The sequence below is a fragment of the Ceratosolen solmsi genome, unplaced genomic scaffold, assembly GCF_000503995.2.
Source record: "Ceratosolen solmsi marchali unplaced genomic scaffold, CerSol_1.0 scaffold1, whole genome shotgun sequence".
Taxonomy (NCBI): Eukaryota; Metazoa; Arthropoda; class Insecta; order Hymenoptera; family Agaonidae; genus Ceratosolen; species Ceratosolen solmsi.
The window spans coordinates 12,165,663-12,185,849 of record NW_011948415.1 but is presented as its reverse complement, the minus strand read 5'-3'; the positions used below and the strand labels follow the sequence as shown (position 1 = coordinate 12,185,849).

Sequence of the window (20,187 nt, the reverse complement as noted above, 5' to 3'; positions counted from 1 at the left end):
TATTTTATGACGGCTAAAGGATAATGTCCTTTTACTCATTATTATTATTATTATTATTATTATTATTATTATTATTGTTATTATTGTTGTTATTATTATTATTATTATTATTATTATTATTATTATTCTTGTATTCTTCTGATAAAGGTCGCTTATAATGTAAACGATAGTTTCATTTTCTTTATGAGGTCTAGTAAATTAATAGGAATTAATTCGAGGAATTACTAGAACGTTACTTTTAAAAAGTCTTAAGAATTTAAATCCATCCGAGTAGATTAATTGTTCTCTAATACTTGTTCATTCGAAATCTGATGGTCTAAATTTAATTTCTTAGATTAATTTGGATAAAAATGAAAAAAACAATTTCCATTAAACATTTACGAATATGGGTTATGTATTGTGTTTCCCAATTGAATCCCAATTGATCTAAATTATGACTAAAAACAAACAATTTTGTGTGATATTTATAAATACATAATTGAAATTAGGTGAATGTAATTTTAAGTATAAACGATATCTCGCATACTTTGTCACTTTCACTATGTATTTTCAATTAAGCTTTTAAATAAGCAATTTTTATAATACATTGAATTCTTATCGATTGGACGATTTAATTTCAATATTCATATTTATAATATTAAAATTTTAGTAGTAGAGTAATAATGATTTTTTTTTTTTTTTTTTTTTTTTTTTTTTTTAATAAAAATAACGATGTTTTTGTAACTATTATTTGGAAATTATTTTTAAATCAATATTTATGGAATTGAATAAATTGCGATAAATGAAATAATATCATTTTCATGTTTTCATACGTTTGTCAATTTTAATAAGTTTTTAAACAAAATTTGTATATTTCATTATCCACTAATATCTATCAATTAATGTTTTTATTTAAATAGGTAAACAGAAAAAATATTTCGATTATCAAAAAATTCTTTTAAATTTAATTTAACGATAACAATAATAATATTTATCGGTAAAAATTCACCACAATTGATCTTTGAAATCCAATGTATTTTCTTACTTTGAACATCGGGGATTAAAAGGATTTTGTAGGACTATTTATTTTACCTACATTAAATACTGTAATATTTGTTATATTAAACATTTATACATTAAATATTTATATTATACAGTAATCTTCAAAATGAACGTCAGCCTATGTATTTTATAAAGATATTGTGAAAGGATTATTATATCAGATTAAATATTTTAATTTAAAAATTCTATTATTTTAATAATAATTGAAAAATATATAAAGCACATTTTTATATTAAAAACAAAAAAAAAAAATTATATTTAAGATAAAATTGTAAATTGTCAAAACATTATATTTCAAATTTTAAATTTATATTTGATTAAGATTAATCAATGTTGTATTGCATATCTTATGATTGCTTAATATTTTTTCAAACATTGCATATTTGCTATCTAATTTTTATTTTTGAAATTTGTCCCGAGGTTAAATATTTAAATAATTCTGTATAATATATGTAATAGTATAGTTTTACAAATTAAGATTTAATTTTGATTTTGAGTATTTCTGATTTTAATTCATAATAAATAAATGCCGAGAGTATTTTATTAAAAAATATACTAATTATTGTGAATAATGATTTTTTTTTCTTAGATATTTAATAGAATAAAAGTTTCAGTGTTTTGCAACCGTTTTATTCAATAAAAATTAAGTTAATTAGTCATTATTAATGATTATTACGCATTGTAAAAAATGTCATATTGCTATTAGATTAGATGGCAATTAAAATTTTTTGATTTTTTGATTTTTTAAAAATAATATTCAATAATATGCAAGATAATTATTTTTTTTTAAGATAAAATTATTATTTTGAGAATAAAAAAAGGATAAGATAATGTTTATCTAAATCTGAATAAATATTACTTATTTTGTAATTACATTTTTAGGATGCATACAATAATTTTTTTTTTTTTTTTTTTTTTTTTGATGTGTGTGTCATGTATTTGAAACTTATGTAATAAACACTTTTTTCTAATTTAAGACAAATTACTTATCTAAAAAGTAAGAATTTTACTTTATTTAATTAACGTTGTAAGATTACTTTCAATTGACCTGGAAGATTTTGTGATAATGTGATGTATAATGTACATCGTAATAAGATAAGCGATAAGAAATGAGTTTTATTACTAGTTTTGTTAATGAGATTAATAATTATAATTAATCGAATTGAATCAATAAATAGATCGTTATATTGATTCGCGTATTAAAGATATTTATGAATGATATAAAAGAATTTATGAATGATATAATTTAAGAAATAAACTTTTTAATTATAATAAACTTTATCATAATTTTCTTGTATAACAATGTTGATAATGACTCTAGTGAATATTGTATTAATCCGAGTATACTTAAAGTGCAAAATTTTAGAAATTGTATTGAAATATTATATAATATTTTTTTCCTTATTCATAATAATTACTTTTATGTTTTAGATTAGAGAATTGAATAACAATATTGATATACAACAAAAATGATAAAAAAATAATTACTTAGATAAGATTAAATAAGCTTGTATGAATAATAATTTAAAGTAAATTACATCTTTTTTTTTTTTTTTTTTTTTTTTTTAAGATCTTATCACAATTATTGAAAAAAAGTGAAAAAAAATCATTTTATTAATTGCAATAAGAATATTGAAATTCTTAATACCGACATACTTGTACCGTTTGATTGAGATAAATTTTAACATTTGCAGGTATGGTATTATATTGGTATTAATACGAAATTTTATAAAACTTTGTCAATTCTTCTAAATATTTAATTAAAATTATTTCATTTTATGAGGATACATTTGTTGTTGTTGTTGTTGTTGTTGTTATTATTATTATTAGATTTAGGCAGTTTTTAATATCAATGAGTCATTGTTGCTTATTGTACGTCTATTTTATGAAATATTGCTATAGATAAGCGAATGGAGGATAAATAAGGTAGGCGATGCAGTAGTATAGGAATCTGCCTTTAATCTTCTTTTTCATTTAAATTAAAATGAGATAAGGTGGGTGTGGCTGTTTAACAGAACGATATAAATTTGTTTCCACTTCATTGTAATATTCATAAGCTACGGGATATAAGATAATTGATAAGATATCTTGTTGATAACACAAGGATCGTAAAAATAACGCGTTAAGATGACTTGAAATACTTTAATTAACATAGAAATGGGAGTTGATGTTCTTGATCTGTAGTATAAATAATAATGGTAATGATAATAAAAATTATAGTAGTTATAGATTATAAATTACATTCGTTTTGTAAACATTTTTACATCGAATTACATATTCATTTATATAATTTACTACATATATTATTATGAATAAATGAATTCTTCGAAATTTATTACATTTTTATTTTCAAATATCTTAAGAAGAAAAAGTATTTAAAAATTTTATTATTCCATGTATTTATTTTGTGTTTATTAATCATTATATTGTTTTTACGAGTCAGCACCAAATAACATTAAAAATGAAGAAATTTCAAGAATAATTTTTAAAACTAAATTATTGATTGGAGTATTATATAATTTGGAAAGTTTCATATTATTATTTCATGAAATAAATTACAATTTTCACCGAATCATATATTCATATATTAATAGATACATAATTTCATTTTTTTATAAATTATATTTTAACTATTTTTCCGCAATTACATTTATTAAAATAAAATTGATGGTAAATGCAATAAATAGCGATTTGAGATAATCGATTCATATTATTATTATTATTATTATTATTATTATTATTATTATTATTATTATTATTATTATTATTATTATTATTATTATTATTATTATTATTAGAATAACGATGTAATTTTTTAATTGAATAAAGCCCGACGTGTTAAATTCTATTAAATTTCAAATACGTTTCAGTGTAATATTCAAAAGAGAATGTAGTGTAACAGGAAATATTATCATACATTAAATGATTAAAAGAATAATTCAGGACAGATGTAGTAATGTTTATATTATAGAGTTTTTCTCACACTATGATATTTTTCATATTTACCGTGGAGTAATTGAGAAAAAATATTTATTAAATTAAGCGTATTTCATAGACTTCGGTGTACTTTGCGATTATGGGGGAAAAGGTTCGGGCGATGCATTGTCATCATAAAATACAAACAAAAACTTTGTTTTAAATCGTTTGTTTATTTTTAATTTATATATAATTAAAAATAATTCCTAATGAAGGAATCATCGATAATTAATTTATATTAATAACGAAACAAACATTGTAAGTCTTGTAGAAATTTCAGTGCTTATACTCTCCAAAGGTACTTTCTGCTCTCTCTTTTCGATGACCTTAATATTGATGAGTGTATTTGTAATCGTAGTCATTTGAGTGGTAAATGAAGACATCCTTGAAGTACAAGTTGTCAAGTTGGAAGAAGTATGGGTTCATTGGTCGGTCGAGCGGGAAGCCCAGGGACTTTCCGTAGTAATTGTATTTGCCGAAGATTGGCAATTCGAACATCTTGGGTTCCTCGTACGGTCCAATGTAGAAGAACATCTTGAACCTCATTCCCTCGGGTGTACCTTTAGGTAGGATCATGTTGGACGGGAAGCCCCAAATGCGCTCATTGTAGGTGAATGGCTCGTTGCCTTCGATGGCCTTTTGTACTTTCCTGTAGTAGGTGTCACCGGTCAGGTATTCGGACTTGTATAGGAAAAAGTCGCTGCTGTGACGGTCGAAGTTGTTCATTCCAGTCTTCACTGTTTATTAAACATTAAAAAATGTTCATTAATAAATTTTTGGCTCAGCTGAATTTAAACGAGTTATACGAGCAACGACATTCTATCATTTAGCCAATGTTTTTTAAGAAAAATTTGCAGTGATTAAGTATTAAAGCTACTCTACACTAGAAATAAAAATAACATTGCATCTCAGTGAAATCGGACTTACAATTAACTTCGAATTCGTCGAGCTGGAAGAAGTATTGGTAGTTGTTGATGAAGTATGAGTATTGATCGAATTTCTCTCCTTCAAATTCAGCTGGTCCCAAGAATATGCGCACGACGCCCTTCGTGTCTTTGTCGCTGTTAATGTTGAACTTGTAGCTGAATGGTCTGTGGTTGAGAACAGGTTGTGAAGCTTTGATGTTGAAGGACCTGCCCTCTTTGAAGCTTCCGACGGAAACGGCGTTGTTGATGTAGTAATCTCTGTTTTCGAAGTAAGTGTAGAGCTTGTCAACTTCCACACTTTCGAACCTCACTCCCGAGAATTCCAGTTCGCTCTTAGTGTAGCGGTTGAGCAGTGACTTGTATCTAATCAACGGATAAAAATATGAGTTAGAAGACTGTTCTCATCTCTCAGATTAATCTGTAATTGTGGCGTCCAAGGTAAGTCACAATAAGCCGAACAACGCTAACGTCAAAGGAATATATAATTTGACAAAAAAATACAAATTCGATATTCCAACATCGCTACTGTTGATCGTAATACCTCACCTGTAGAAGAAGTTGAGAATCTTCGCATACAATCTGTAGAAAGCCGGGTCTCTGATACTGGTAGAGAAGTATTGTAAGGAGCTTGGTACATTGTAGTTTTTGTATTTGCTGTCGAAGCTCATGCCGAAAATTTCACGGGCGAGAACATCGAAGGAACCATAGTACTTGAGATTGAAGGAGTCGTAGTTACCTTCAATGATGTTACCAAGGTAGTTAAGACCTTCGGGTGTGTTGAAGCTGACCTGTTTGCCACTTTCATCATAGAAGTATCCAGAGTCGATGGCCTCGTATATGCGGATTTCCAATTTCTGAATGTACTGCAATCAAAGTATTATAAAGTCACCTATCGGACAATGCAGCTTAGAGAATTATAAAGCCTTTCAAGATACATTTCACGATTACTTTTTTTTTGTTTTTGTTTTTTTGTTTTGTTTTGTTTTGTTTACCGATGAGAAGGAAAAGTTATATATATGTTGGGAAAGTGAGTACCTCGACGTAACGAGATTTGTACGATGGAATGAAGTTCCACCAGTCACGACTGGGCATGAAAACACCATTGAAGTATTGAATTTTAGAGTTGTATGCGGGCAGATACATTTTATTCCAGCTGAAGTCTTCCAGATGTTTAAATCCGTTAGAGCTTCTTTCGAGGTAGTATCTGTTCATCAGCTGCTTGTGGAAGAAGTAATAGAAGTCACCACGGATGCTGCTGGCCATATTGTATTCCTTGGTGTTCACCCAGAATGGGTAGGTCATACGGCTGTAGTAGTAGTAGGCGTTTAAATCAACATTTTCCGTGAAATAGGCAAGTTTGTATTCTTCTCCGTAATATGAGTTGGAGTAGAACTCGTAGTCACTGAAGTTGGAATAGACATAGTAAGTCTCCATGCTGTCAGTGCTTTCGCCGTGCTTCATGCCAACATCGTAACCGTGGAAGTGACCCCCACGGCTCATTTTCGCGTGGAAAGCATCATAGATCACCTTGATAATAAAATAAACATTATATATTAAAATTAATATTATATAGAATGAGACGCAATATTTTCATTTTCATATTTTCGTAATCGGGCGATTGTCGAAAATTACGTTAATTATTGGGTCCAATAGAAAGAAAGCTCTATTGTAATTAATTGAATTTCAGATGCATAGATCGCGATGGACAGTTTTGGTAACGACTATTCATTAAAATGTTTTTATTTAATTTAAAGAAGCGATTCGTACACGAGTGCGCGCAATAATAATTAATTTTTTTTTTTTAAGACGTACAGCGTATATATTCAGCGTATGTTAATTATTGAATAAACAATACAGGTACAATGGGAATATCAAGTCTATGTAAAGTATTAGGAATATTGTTAATTAATCTTAATTAAATTTTGAACGCTAACAATAACGTATTTCTTACAATAGCATAATTCTTATTACACTGGAATAATTTTATTACGTGAGCAATGGTTGGTTGTATATGCACATTGTTAAGTTTAGTTTAACTATTTAATACAAAATTTACTTTAGATAATATTACGTTACATCCATCAATTGGTAAAAAGTTAATATATATCGACAATGTTTAAATAGTAGATTATTTATCACAGAAATAAAGATTTACAATGAGATTCTATTGAAAATTACATCTCCATAGAAATTAATTCAAAATTAAAATGGAAAAGTATAATGTTTGAATCTACTCGTATATTCAATGACAATAATAAAAACAACAACAATACCAAGTATAATAATAATAATAATAATAACAACAACAACAACAACAACAATAACAACAACAACAACAACAATTATTGTTATTATTATTATAAACTGTCGTAAATTTGAAGATAGTTATTACGATTTTTTTGTCATGTAGTATGGATCAATATTCCGGATACAAATACTCCAAACGTTTTTTAAGTATTTTTTAAAGAATTATATGAATAAAAAATGAGAATGCACGAAGATTGTCGATCTATCGAAAACATATTCAATGATATTTCTCGTATTTAATTATGTGTATTTGTGATTTTTTCGTATAAATAATTAATTACTTCGTGATTTGATAAAGATTTTAAAATGAAGAATATTCTAACGTATCATTTCTATTACACTTGATTCGCATTCTCGTTCGTATCGGTATAACTACATAATGGTGCAGGTCGTTTATCGTATTGTAACGCCAATGTCGCTTGTCCCGTAAAAAAAAATAATTAACTTAAACAGCCTTTATTATTATTATTATTAATATTATTATTGTTATATAGGTAGGTAATGGTAATCAAGTATGGTAGAATGTGGACTTGGAGAGAGCTTAATATGTCGTTAGTCTGATTTTCGTGCAAGTCAAGTGTCGACTCGTCAACTGTCCTTAATGACGTATGACAGAATGGGGTAGAGAGTCACGAAGCGATTTGTTTACCTTGGAGTTGAAGAAAGCATTGGGACAGATTTCGTAAATGGCTGGCAAGCTGATGTATTTGGTGTCGTCCCGGTAGAACACGGCGTTGGAGAAAGCTGTGTAGAAGAGACCGAAGTTGAGGTAAATGCGACCCCAGGCTGCAGTCTTGTAGAAGGTGGCAAAGTCCTTGGCGAAGTAGAGAAGACGGTAGAACAGCATCATCTCTTCGCGGTGCTCTTGGTTGTAATACGTAAAGAGCGCGTCCTTGGAGAGCGTGCCAGTCTTGTACAGCGTCAGGAATTCAATGACAGCTTCCTGGAAATTCGTTAAAATCGCTTTTATAACGACGAGATTCGCGATTAATCAGCTAGCTGACTTTTGGATTTCAAATCCTTACGACGGATTATCACGTTTTTCCATAAAATTTACGTCCACATGGTGATGGTCTACTTGTTCTCTATCAAAACTATATAGATCGCGAGCGCATGTATATAAAATAACTTGCGGTCAAATCGTCGATTAAGCAGCGAATATACCGATTGACGTCTAATAAGCAATAAGTTAATTTCCATAGCACCGGCCATTAATAATAAACAATAGGGATAGTGATATTGAAAGATATTAAGATGCTCGTAATCACGAGGATCTTATGGGCAACACAGATGTAACGGGCATTGAGAAAAAAACGATCGAGGCTTAATTAACCGATTGGCTAGCCGGGCGCGAATGGAGCAGGTGAGCAGTGGAACGTACCCGGTTGGTGTAGCGGTCAATGTTGCTGGCGACATCGTAGTTGCGTCCAATCTCGAAGTACTCAGTGTCGGTCAGAGCATTTTGCTGCGCGTACATAAAAAGGTCGAAGACCTTCTTCTGCTTGTGTAGGAAGTCGAGGTCCGCGGTCTTGCTGTAGTAGCGACGGGCAGGATTGACGGCGGTCGCCGTGACCACGGCCAACAGGACGAAAACGATGCAGTTGCGCATCATCCTTGATGATTTTGCGCTTGACGTACGAGATGCAAGCAACTCCCTTCGGTCTGAGAGGGCGGCCGATTGACATTGGTGTCGCGAGTTTCGGCTTTTATACTCGCCGGAATTAGCGGTGGCCGTGAGATTATTCCGCTTCAGCGTTCTCTGACCCCTGACCCTCGTGGCGACTATCCATTTGCATCAAGGAGCACCGCGAAGAAGAAAAAAGAGAATCTCTCTCTTTTTCGCGCTCTATTGACGCTGCTTTAGCTTAAAGACGATACATATTTTTTTCTCTGTATTGTCGTCGTACGATGCCGTCATCAGCCATTTTCTCCGTCTATGTGGTTCTTGCTAGCCACTTACGTTCAACTAATTTCTAGGTAAAAAATCATTACACAATGCCCTACGAAGTGCCTGTAATTCTGCCATTTTTAACGATACATTATACTCGACATTTTGTAAATTGTTCGATTTAATAGAAATCGCGTTTTTTTTTTTTTTTTTTTGCTATCATACTGGGTCAGAGTATAATTTACCGTCCTTTTGACATTTCTGAATTTATAGTAAATCTGAATAATAATTACTTCACTTTCCATTTATCGTTGCAATTTCTTGATATCGGATCAATTATTGCACGTATTTTTATATCAAATGAGCAATTATTATGATAATATACTTTATTCCTGTTTCCTTATGAATATTTGAAATGGTAACAAATTTAACTTATGGCATTTAATGTAAAATTTATAGACTTAATAATTTATAATAAAAAAAGGAAAGAGGAAAAAAAAATGATTTTAAGATTTACGAAATATTGTATTCAAGTTGTTAGAAAACATAGAAACAGATAAATATTATTAACAATTTCATTATTAATTCATAAGCAGATTTATGCAGATAGTCATGCTACATAGTAGATTTAGGTGTATTAAACGAATGCCAAAAAAAAAAAAAAAAATTTATATATATATATATATAAAACCTATTTTTCTTCAATTCATGCGTAAAATTGGCTATAAAATGTTGCCATCTATTACTTTAATCATAATAATTGACGAAAGAAGTATTATGCATTAAATGATAGAAATTCTATTAATATAATAGAATAAATTCATAATAGAAGATTATCTTTTCTTGAGGGAGCAACATTTCATAGACTATTTTTGTAAATTAGCGGTTGAACTTAAAAAAAACATATCGATATTCCGTCATATTGTACTTCAATTATGGCTAGGAAAGGCTGGACGATCATATTTAATTTACCTTTAGAGATTTAATATAATTTTTACAAATAGTTTACTTTATTCATTCTACATAGACTGTACGATTCTAAGAAATTTTAGTAGCACCTATTTTATGGAAGAAATTTCATCGTATCATCAATACTTTTAATCGTAAATTTTTATATTTGAACTTTTAAATTACATTGCCTTATCTACAATATTCTTATCATCTATATTTTTACAATTTTTAGGTAAAAACAAAATTTGTTATTCTCTGCTACTTTAATCTTCTCTAATAGTATCAGAAACAGAAAACCTACACTTCAATTATAGTTATATTAAACTTCTTGTTCAAAAAGTATTTTAATTTATTAATTATATTATAATTTTCTATATATATTTGCATTCGGTCATGCGAAGTTTTAGTTAAAATTAAAAGTTAACAGTGGCTTATAAGCTTTACATTATTAAAAAAAGTAAGTAAACGTTTGTATAACATTAATATAAATAAATAAATGTTTTATACTTTCATTTTCAGTATATATTATATTTTATATTTTTTAGATTAAATTATTCAATAGTATGATAGATATGCGCAAAAATTAGAAAAATATATAATTTAACTAATTAATATTTATGGCTCTCTAAGACTAAGGCCTTTCTTTTTATTAATTATGAATCTTATTTCTTTATAATAATGTTATTAGAATCTATAACTCTGAAAAATTTTTGTTTTTATGCAAAATAATGCACTTACAGATGTCATTGTGACAAGAAATCATATATATATATATATATATATATATATATATATGCATACATATATGTATATATGTTTAAGCGACTTTTAATTGTAAAAATATATTTAAATTTTTATTTTCGCCAAATACATGGTCGTTTTATATTTAATAATATATTAAGATAGTAAATTTTGTCTAATCGTAATAATTAAAGCTTGATGGTTAATAGTAGAGGTAAATATGTATTTTTAAATTTCAAATTTTATGAAAATAAATCAAAGTGTAATATTTACAAAATAATTATTTTAAATAATTGTTATTCCAAATTCAATTATATTGTCCTAATTATTCACAATATATTAATACTTTTTAGTCAACGCACACTGTTTGCATTATATATCTATATGCAATTTAGATTTGTTGCATGAATATTTTACTGAAACTTTAATGAATTTTATGAACTCACATATCATATATCATTATTTATTTCTAATTCATTTGTGTTTATATTATATTCAGCTTTCATATTACTTTATATTACATATATTATATAAATTGGAAGAATATAAAATATTTTGATGGATATTAATTTCTGTATATATTTGAATTACGATACATGTGAAAGAATTTTTAATACAAAACATTATTTATTCGTGAAAGTAGACAGAATTAAATAATTTTTTTATTTAAATTAATAAAAAATCAATAATAACCAATATAAGTATAAAAATTTTACTTCAATTATAAAATTTGTAAATTTTGAAAAATATAATTAAAAAATATCGATAAATATTAAACATTCGTAAATTTATTCAGTAGCGAATATATTTTCATTTGAATTAAATACTTAATAATTTTATTATGTATTCCACAATTTTAGTTCATATATTCCATCAAATATTTGTTTGCGGCGGCAATAATTTTAAATTTAAGCATTGTTATCACTTACATTATTAAAAATTAAAATCTAAAAACAGTTATCAATCCATAATAATTCATCTTCACTGTATTTATAAATTGCTTTGATTTTCGGATATTATAATAATTTTATTGTGGATTGATCAATCGAATACTTATTTGAATGTAAACATAATACTGATTAAGTAACTTTTAAACAATTAAAATTTTACTAATAATTCATAAAGACAAAATATTAATAATATAAAATAGAAAATGATTTTTTTAAATAAATATATTTTTTATTTTAGAGATATGAAGTATAATCAAATCATTCGTTCGTGAAATTTAAAGTATTTACATTTGCTACCGGAAACGGAATTCCATCATACTAAATTTCAAGTTCAATGTTAATTTTATTTAATTCTTTAATTTTAATTTTTTTTTTTTTACTTAATTTAATTATTTAAATATTAAATTGTAAATAAGCAATTATAAATTGTATAAACGCATGTTGAAAGTAATAAAATAATAATAAAATGACAAATAATAAAGCGAATTTTAAATGATTAACGAGAAATAAGAGAACTAACATTGTCATGTAATTTACAGCATATTCATATAAATTATTATTTAATACACAAACAAAGAACTTATGAATTACTATAAAGTGTTAAGCTTCTGTTTATTTGGGAAATATTTTGAATTATTGTTTTCAAAATATAATTATTGTCAAATAAAGCATTCACTGTTTTATTTACTGTATATAATATATTGTGATAATTTATATTTTAATTTATTCATTCAATAACGTGCAGCATCTACTTATTTATAATCATGTCTTTTTCCTTTTTAGCTTTAATTATACTTGGCAAATTAAAAAAAGTTTGCAAAAAGTAAAGAATTTAAAATGTCTTATGCAAACACGTTGCATTATATATACTTGATATTTTTTCAATTTTTGCGAATCACTTATGTAAAAATATTCATATGACATACTTATGCATATTACCTGCTTCATTATTATTTTTTTTTTTTTTTTTTTTTTTTTTTTTTCTTAAAGTAATAGCAATACTAGATGATAAGTACTCATGTATATATACATCTGTGTATATTTTTCGAATTCTATAGTATTCAAGAAAAATTAAATATTTGATAGACTTATTTAAAAGTTAAAGTTTAATGCTAATAATACGTGAAAATATTTAACTAAATTTTTGAAAACATATAATGAAAATATATGTGAATTATATATTTTATAATTCCGCTTAAAATATCATAGTGAATAAATTTTAAAATCTTTAAAAATTATTATTCCAAAATTATGATTCAAATATTTTAAAATGCTGCTTCTATATTCTAAAATATAATTTCAACAGTCTACATCATAAAAATAGTTTTTCGAATATAAAAATACAAAAGTTTTTATGTAACATAAATATCTTTTGCGATATGTTTTTATAGTAAAAATTTCACTTTTTAATGTTTAAAAATATTTATAGTAAAAGCAAAATTTCTAATTTAAATGCTCCTTCAGAATTCTATATTTACACACACACACACACACACACACACACACACACATATACACAGAGAGAGAGAGAGAGAGAGAGAGAGAGAGAGAGAGAGAAACAGATATATGTATATACTACGTAGAGGAATAATAAGTTATAGCAGATATCAAATTATATTAAAATATTCAAGCATCGATATTAAAGTGAAAAGAGTTCACTCAAAAAACTTCAAGTTTTTATGGCTTTTTATTTTGTTTTTAATAAAGAAACAAAATAAATTGTTAAGGACCACTCGTATGTGGATAAAAATTAGAATATAATGAAAGATATTAAATTTTTAAATATTTTTACCATCACTTACATGCATTTTTCATCGACTTTTGCAACAAATCTTTAATATTGAAAAACAACTCACTAATTTTGTTTTTCTTATTTTCATTTTTTAATCTTATTTCGCTTTATATCTTAACTATTATGTAATGCTTGAATATGATTATTTAATAGTATCGTTTTATTTTCTATAAATAATTAATATTATTTTTTATTTCTCTGCACATACATTAGAATATATGTATTTTCAGCATATACGTGCACATACAAATAAAACATTGTAAGGTAATGATTTATATACATTTAATCATAGTTCAGCTGAAAGATGAACCAAAGTGACGCATTATATATATTGGGATACATTATTATTATTTTTTTTATTCTTCATGGTATATATATATATATATATATATATATATATATATTTTTTTTTTCGTTTGAAACAAAAGGTTTCAAAATTTTCTTTCATTTATGATAATTTATAAAATTGCAATAGTTTCGAACAGCATGATTTTATGGCATATTAATTTACTTATCCTACATATTACGTGTTATCTAATTGAGACAAACAACTTATTTAAGATGTACCAAGGATCTAATTTAAAACTTATCGCGATTGTTGGAAAAAACCAGAATTTCAATGGGTCACGTGATGATAATCCAAAACGCAAGGTCAATTATAATCTAACCCTCAAAGAAGAGAATTATATAAGATTACGATGCTTAAAATGAAGTGAAAAATAAGATGCATATGTAGGCGGACGACAAGGCATTAAATATAATTCGACAAAAAAAGCTTCCAACTGAACAACAAAATAAGATAGAGGTGAGACGCTTATAAATTCAAAAGCGGCTGCTATCCGCATCTCTCACTTGATTGCTTAATTTTACACTAATATTTTCTTTATCGCTCGACCTTAAGAAGTAAATATCGCTTCGCTGCTAAATCTACTGAAAAAATTCGCTATAATAATAAGCTCGTCGATTACGGTATTCGTATGTGCGAAATTATATTGAGATTGCAGTAATATCTTTAATTATTCTATAATCTTTCAATACTTAGACATTTTTTTGTCAACATCAGCGATAGCTTTTTCACGCCAAGTATTATAGAAAAAAATTTAATAATTATTACGTTGCATTTCTTCCGTTACGGAAGATATGTACTTGTCTGAACGATTATTTAGTTATCTCGTTAATTAAATTATAAATCTTGTAATTAAAGAGGCTTAAAATTTTGTCTTTTTAATAAAGTCATGACTAAAACAGTTCAATCAAATGCCATATTATATTACACTTAGGTGGGTATGAAAAAATTAAGTAAATTGTTGCTCTATTGGCGGAGATTTGGAAATTAAAAACGATATGGTCGATATGTATTTTATTTATTCTAATGATAAGTAATATATTGTAATATAAAAGAATGTAAATATGTAAGAATTTTAATAGGATTGAATAGAATTATTAGTGAAAGTAAACAAAGTCTCAAATTTCCTTAATTTATCATAAATTATATGCTAAGAAATGTCCTTATGATCATTCCATTCGGAATATAAATCATTATTATAAAGTATTTTTAATAAGACCGACACTGCAGTTAGTACATATTTTAAAATATGACTCGGTTCATCACAATGATTTACTGTTTAAAATATGCATTAATATCTCTTTATATAAGCAATAAATTTATTAATATTTAATGTAAAAGTAAAAATTTAATCATAATAATAGCAATGATTGATAAGTGTAACGAGCCACTATTTCACTATCGCATTATTAAAATAAATAACTAAATCAATGTACATGAATTAACATTATTCAGCCATCTTATACTAATTATTTTATAATAAATTTTTATCGGTTAATTATATATTTATAAATACTACTGTAAACTCGATAATAATTAGCTAATATTAATACCGTATACTATTAATTGTATAGAAATGTATTATAATACATATGGAAGATAAAAAAAAAAAAAAAAAAAAAAAAAAAAAAAAAACAATAAATACAAGGATTATGTAGCAATATTAATTATTTTCAACTTATATTATATATCTATTTTTATTATAATTTATATAATAATATGATTTAGAAGAAAGAAAAATTTCAAAGAATCATCTGATCTTACAGAATAATATTAATAATTTCACTACGGTTGATTTTAATTCCTATATAAATTGATTTAAAAAATAGATGTATTATTTGTATTCATATCGCTTTATGTAACTTTAAAATCGCTACTGCTAATAAGAACATTTAAATAATAATCATTTTATAATTATCAAATGGGATTGATTACATTAATGTTTTCAGATGTTTACCGAAAAAATTAAATTTCTTCATCTTATCACCACTAATAAATACATTTATTAAAGTAGTTATAATTGTTTTTATATTTTATAAACGGTCGATGCATAAATTGGTTTATTATACAGTTATTATATTTATTAAAATTATAAACGTATGCGTTGAATGCTTTCAATCCAACAAAATGTTGATATCATTTCAGATTATTAAAAATGTATGTAATTTAAAAGCAACTGTGAGGTCGATAAATTATTTAGATTTTTTATAAATTTTTTTTGCATATCGTTAAACTGTATATGTTATTTTGAAATTAATTATAAAAATACTCATTGAAAAATGTTTACAATCAAGATTTTGATTGTTTTTATTGTCAATTGTACTCAAGCATATAAACAATTTTTCATCGATATGTATTAAATAAATGGCAAATGTGTATGTATATATATATATATATATATATATATATATATATATATATATATATATATATATATAAATACATATAAATGATTATATCTAAAATGTTAAAAATCACTTTTTATTCAATTATTAAATTTATTATCGATTTACGTATTTCATTACATCAATATAAATGAATATGTTTTCAATATTATCAAAATTCTTTAATATTTAATAGATTAAAATACAAAAATACAACATAATGGTTTTACATATTTATTTTCTTAACAATGTGTAAATGTACAAGCAGAAAATGTATAAAATTAACAACCCTTCGATTGCATATCAAATTAATTACGTTATTATATTACTCCAAAAGATATATCTTCAGCGTATAATTTTCATTTATTTATTAATTTTTTCGTGAACAAGTAAAGTTTTTACTATTTTATTCGGAAATAAATCTTGTATGAGACGATACATCTGTTGTATGCTTTATGATTATTTTTTAAGCATTGAAGAACGATGAAAGTTAACAAATAGAAAAGTGAGAACTTTGATATTTTACAAAGTTTTTGTACATTAGAAAATATAAGTCTCTTTAAAACAAATATTTATAATTACAGTTTAATTATTAATTTGAACTGCTAAGAGAAGCATCATCATCAGATTTTCCATTTTCAACGTCTTCCTGCATTTGCTCTCTATCTGACGTTTCTGCCCAGTTGTCATCTGATTCACTACCCAATTCCACTTTACCAACATCTATATCTTCTTCCGATGAATCTATAATATAATATAAAAATTGAGTTAGCATATTTAATATTGGTAACGTATCGAACTTGTCTCGGTAATACATAAAATTAGCTTTGTTTTAAAATTTATTTAAAATTTAAGTTTCAATATACCTTGGTCTTGATAAACTAACAAGCATTCTTCTGTAACATCTTTCTCTTGTTTTTCTATACGCTGTGAAATCTGGCCCGTAACAAGCTCTACTCTTCCTTTTAACCTTGTTACTTCTGTTAAAAGCATTTGTTTGGCATCGATCAAACTTAAAATAGGAGCTAATGCTTCTCCTATATTTGGATGGGAAATCATTTGTGCTGCATGAGTTGATACTAATGCTTTTAACCATAAAACCGCAATTTTACTTCTAAAATGACAATATATTATTTATTAATTTAATTCGTTATGTATGTATAAAGAAAACTTAATAAATATTATTGTGATATAATGTTTTAAAATTATTGCAATGAAATAAGGCAAATGAAAAACTATGATAAATGTAAGTAAAATCGTTAAAATTTGAAGCGCTATATATTGATTATTAAAATGAATAGTTGGTAAATAATTTTTAAGTTTTTAAGTAATCAATAATTAAGTAGACACAACGTCATTCTTACGGATAAGTTTTTCCTTGAAGCATTTTTGTGAGCTCTTTTAATAACGGTATTATTGCTTGCACCGGAAGTTTTGCCACAGTATTTTTTATTACACTTTCCTTTTTTACATATAAAACACTTGCAAGTAGATTGGCGTCTTCACTATGTAAACCTTGAATCAATAGCTGAGCCATATTTTCACCTTTGGACGTTGTTTTATCAGGTGTACTTGTTTCTGCGTTTAAACTCAAATTTTCTAATCTAACTTTGAGAGGAAGTTGTGAACCAGTGCCCGACTTGTTTCTTTTCACCGAAGGCAGTGCTCCTTCAACTCCTAATAATATAATAAAAATATTGTATGCCAAAATTCATAAAATATTTTGTTTTATCGATGAAAAATTAATATAACATTAATATAACATACCTGGTGCGAGATATTCTACTTTTTGACTATCTGCCATTTTTACTTTTGTAATTATTTCTTCTTTTTTGTCTTTTCCTTTTCTTAAATCTGTTCTTATTAGGCATTGTATTTTATCAGAAAAATTTGGTATAACTTTTTCAATTGATAAACCAGCGATTGTACCATATGCTAACATCATTTTAGCATCTTCTATTAATTCCGCTTTTATAATTGGTATTTGCTGTACCGATTCTTTTTGTCCAGCATCAGTAGCTACCAAAACGTTTAATGACGGCTTAATAGGTTTTGAAGATGTACCGTTTGCTTGATACTTAAAAAATTGGGCATGGCCCGAACGTGTTACAGATAAAATTAAAATTTGCGAATCTTCGACAGCTTTAATGGAAAATGAGAGGGCTTCATCGGGTAAAGTTAATGTCGCTACCGATACTTTATCTTTTTTTGCCTAAACAAACATTATAATAAAAAGTAAGATTAATTTCTTATATTAAATTGTGATTTTAGTGTTTTTTTCTCAATATTTTCAGAATGTAAAATTATTAAATCAAATTATAAAGATTCATATCTCCTTAATAATTATTTTAGCAAGTTATAAGATAATTAATAAGTTTCTTACTTCATTTAAAGACCAAACACTGAGATAATCATCTCCACTGCCACTGCTAAATAAATAACTGGTTTCGTTAGATATTTTTACACAATGCAATGCATTTAATTGGTTTGCATGGCCAGTAAATGTTCCAATAATTTGTTTAGTTTCTAAATCCCACCATTTTATCATTCGTTCTCCAGATAAAAGTGAATTTCCTTCAGGTAAAACTGCAAGTGATGTTACTTTCCCTTTCCCAGATTTCCATTTGCATTTTACTGATTTTTCATACAGATTCCATTCTACAATTTGTTTATCCTCAGCTACAGTAAATAGGGTAGAATTAGAAGACCATGTTAATGCTGTAATAGTAGAACTATGTCCATTTTGAAGTTGATCGCTAATTGATGAGGTAGATATATCATACAAAGTAATGGTTCCATTGGTAGAACCCATTGCTATAAATTCTTTTTGTTCTATATTTTCGGTTATAGACTTTTTTCGACGCTTTTTCCATGGTGATGTCTATTCGCAAGTACAAAATATATGGTAAGTATTTACAAATAATATTATAATCAAATAATCAAATGAAATAAATTTATAATAAATTTATTTATAAATTATAAATAAATATATAGTTAAATCCTTAATATTTACATATAATTAATCAATGAAAATAATTTGTTTTATATTGTTGCTTTCATGTTAAATATCCAAGATGAATTTTTTACTAAAGTAAAAATAATTTGTTGGTGCGAGATATATAACTTTGTTTAATTAAAATTAAAGCTACTTTCCATATTTATTAAATTCACACTAATTTATTTTAAATAATATATTAATTAATATTTTTATAAACTTATACTAATTTCACGGATATAAAATTAGATTATTATAAATTAATAATGTATTATTGTGCAAATACTATCATTGTCATTTAGATCTAAATGCACAACAGCTTAGAGTAAATAAGTATAATATAATTTATAATTATTAAGTATTGCAATGAGCTCAAGGGTAAGAAATTAATAAGTTGTAATTGTATTTCTTTATTTTAATTAATAAATGATTACAGAAGAAAGGTTTCTTACGTAGAAAATCAAATTATCATACTGTATTGCTTGTGAATCTGTAAAAATCATATGAAATTGATAATTTGAAATTCCAACCTACAAATTGTTACTTAGCGATGAATAATTATATCGTCATATTCCATTGTAAGCAATAAATGAATTTTCATTTTCTTTAATGCTAAATTATACGTACAAATTAACAATTCATTTGAATATTAGTTCCCTCGCAACAATCCTACTTTAAGAATTGTCAAAAAAAAAGAAGAAAAGCACATGGCATACCGAAGTAGTGGTAGACTGCGTGGAAACGGTGATCCATCCTAAAACGCTGCATGGCGATGAAAGGTGGAGATTTGGCACGAATTCTTGTTTTAAACGACTCGTTGCTGTTTCCCATATCCTTAATTTACCATCTGTACCGCAAAATGCAAAAAACTGCCCGTCCTGGGAGAATGC

General features: G+C 26.2%; 3 protein-coding genes across 3 annotated transcripts in view; 1 reads left to right on the top strand and 2 right to left on the bottom strand.

Annotated features, from left to right (window-relative positions):
* Positions 1-4,325: 4,325 nt before the first annotated feature.
* LOC105368866 (arylphorin subunit alpha-like) lies at positions 4,326-8,938 on the bottom strand. Its single transcript, XM_011508003.1, has 6 exons — positions 8,632-8,938; positions 7,900-8,193; positions 5,979-6,470; positions 5,490-5,806; positions 4,945-5,306; positions 4,326-4,754 (listed from the first exon to the last, which is right to left on the bottom strand). Exons 1-6 carry the CDS (start codon positions 8,860-8,862, stop codon positions 4,345-4,347), a joined length of 2,106 nt encoding a protein of 701 aa, XP_011506305.1. The 5' UTR covers positions 8,863-8,938; the 3' UTR covers positions 4,326-4,344.
* A 5,225-nt stretch (positions 8,939-14,163) lies between these two features.
* Positions 14,164-20,187, top strand: part of betaggt-II (geranylgeranyl transferase type-2 subunit beta) — a 10,984-nt gene continuing 4,960 nt past the window's right edge. Inside the window, exon 1 of the mRNA XM_011508001.1 lies at positions 14,164-14,377. The gene's annotated coding sequence lies outside the window, so the exon portion shown is untranslated. The remainder of the gene's footprint in view (positions 14,378-20,187) is intronic.
* Positions 16,586-20,184, bottom strand: LOC105359073 (WD repeat-containing protein 43; the record flags this gene model as incomplete). The annotated part of the gene is made up of 6 exons (XM_011495549.1): positions 16,586-17,046; positions 17,169-17,416; positions 17,667-17,979; positions 18,070-18,514; positions 18,686-19,183; positions 20,014-20,184. Coding segments are annotated over 6 exons (1,827 nt in total), but the record flags the coding sequence as incomplete, so codon positions are not given.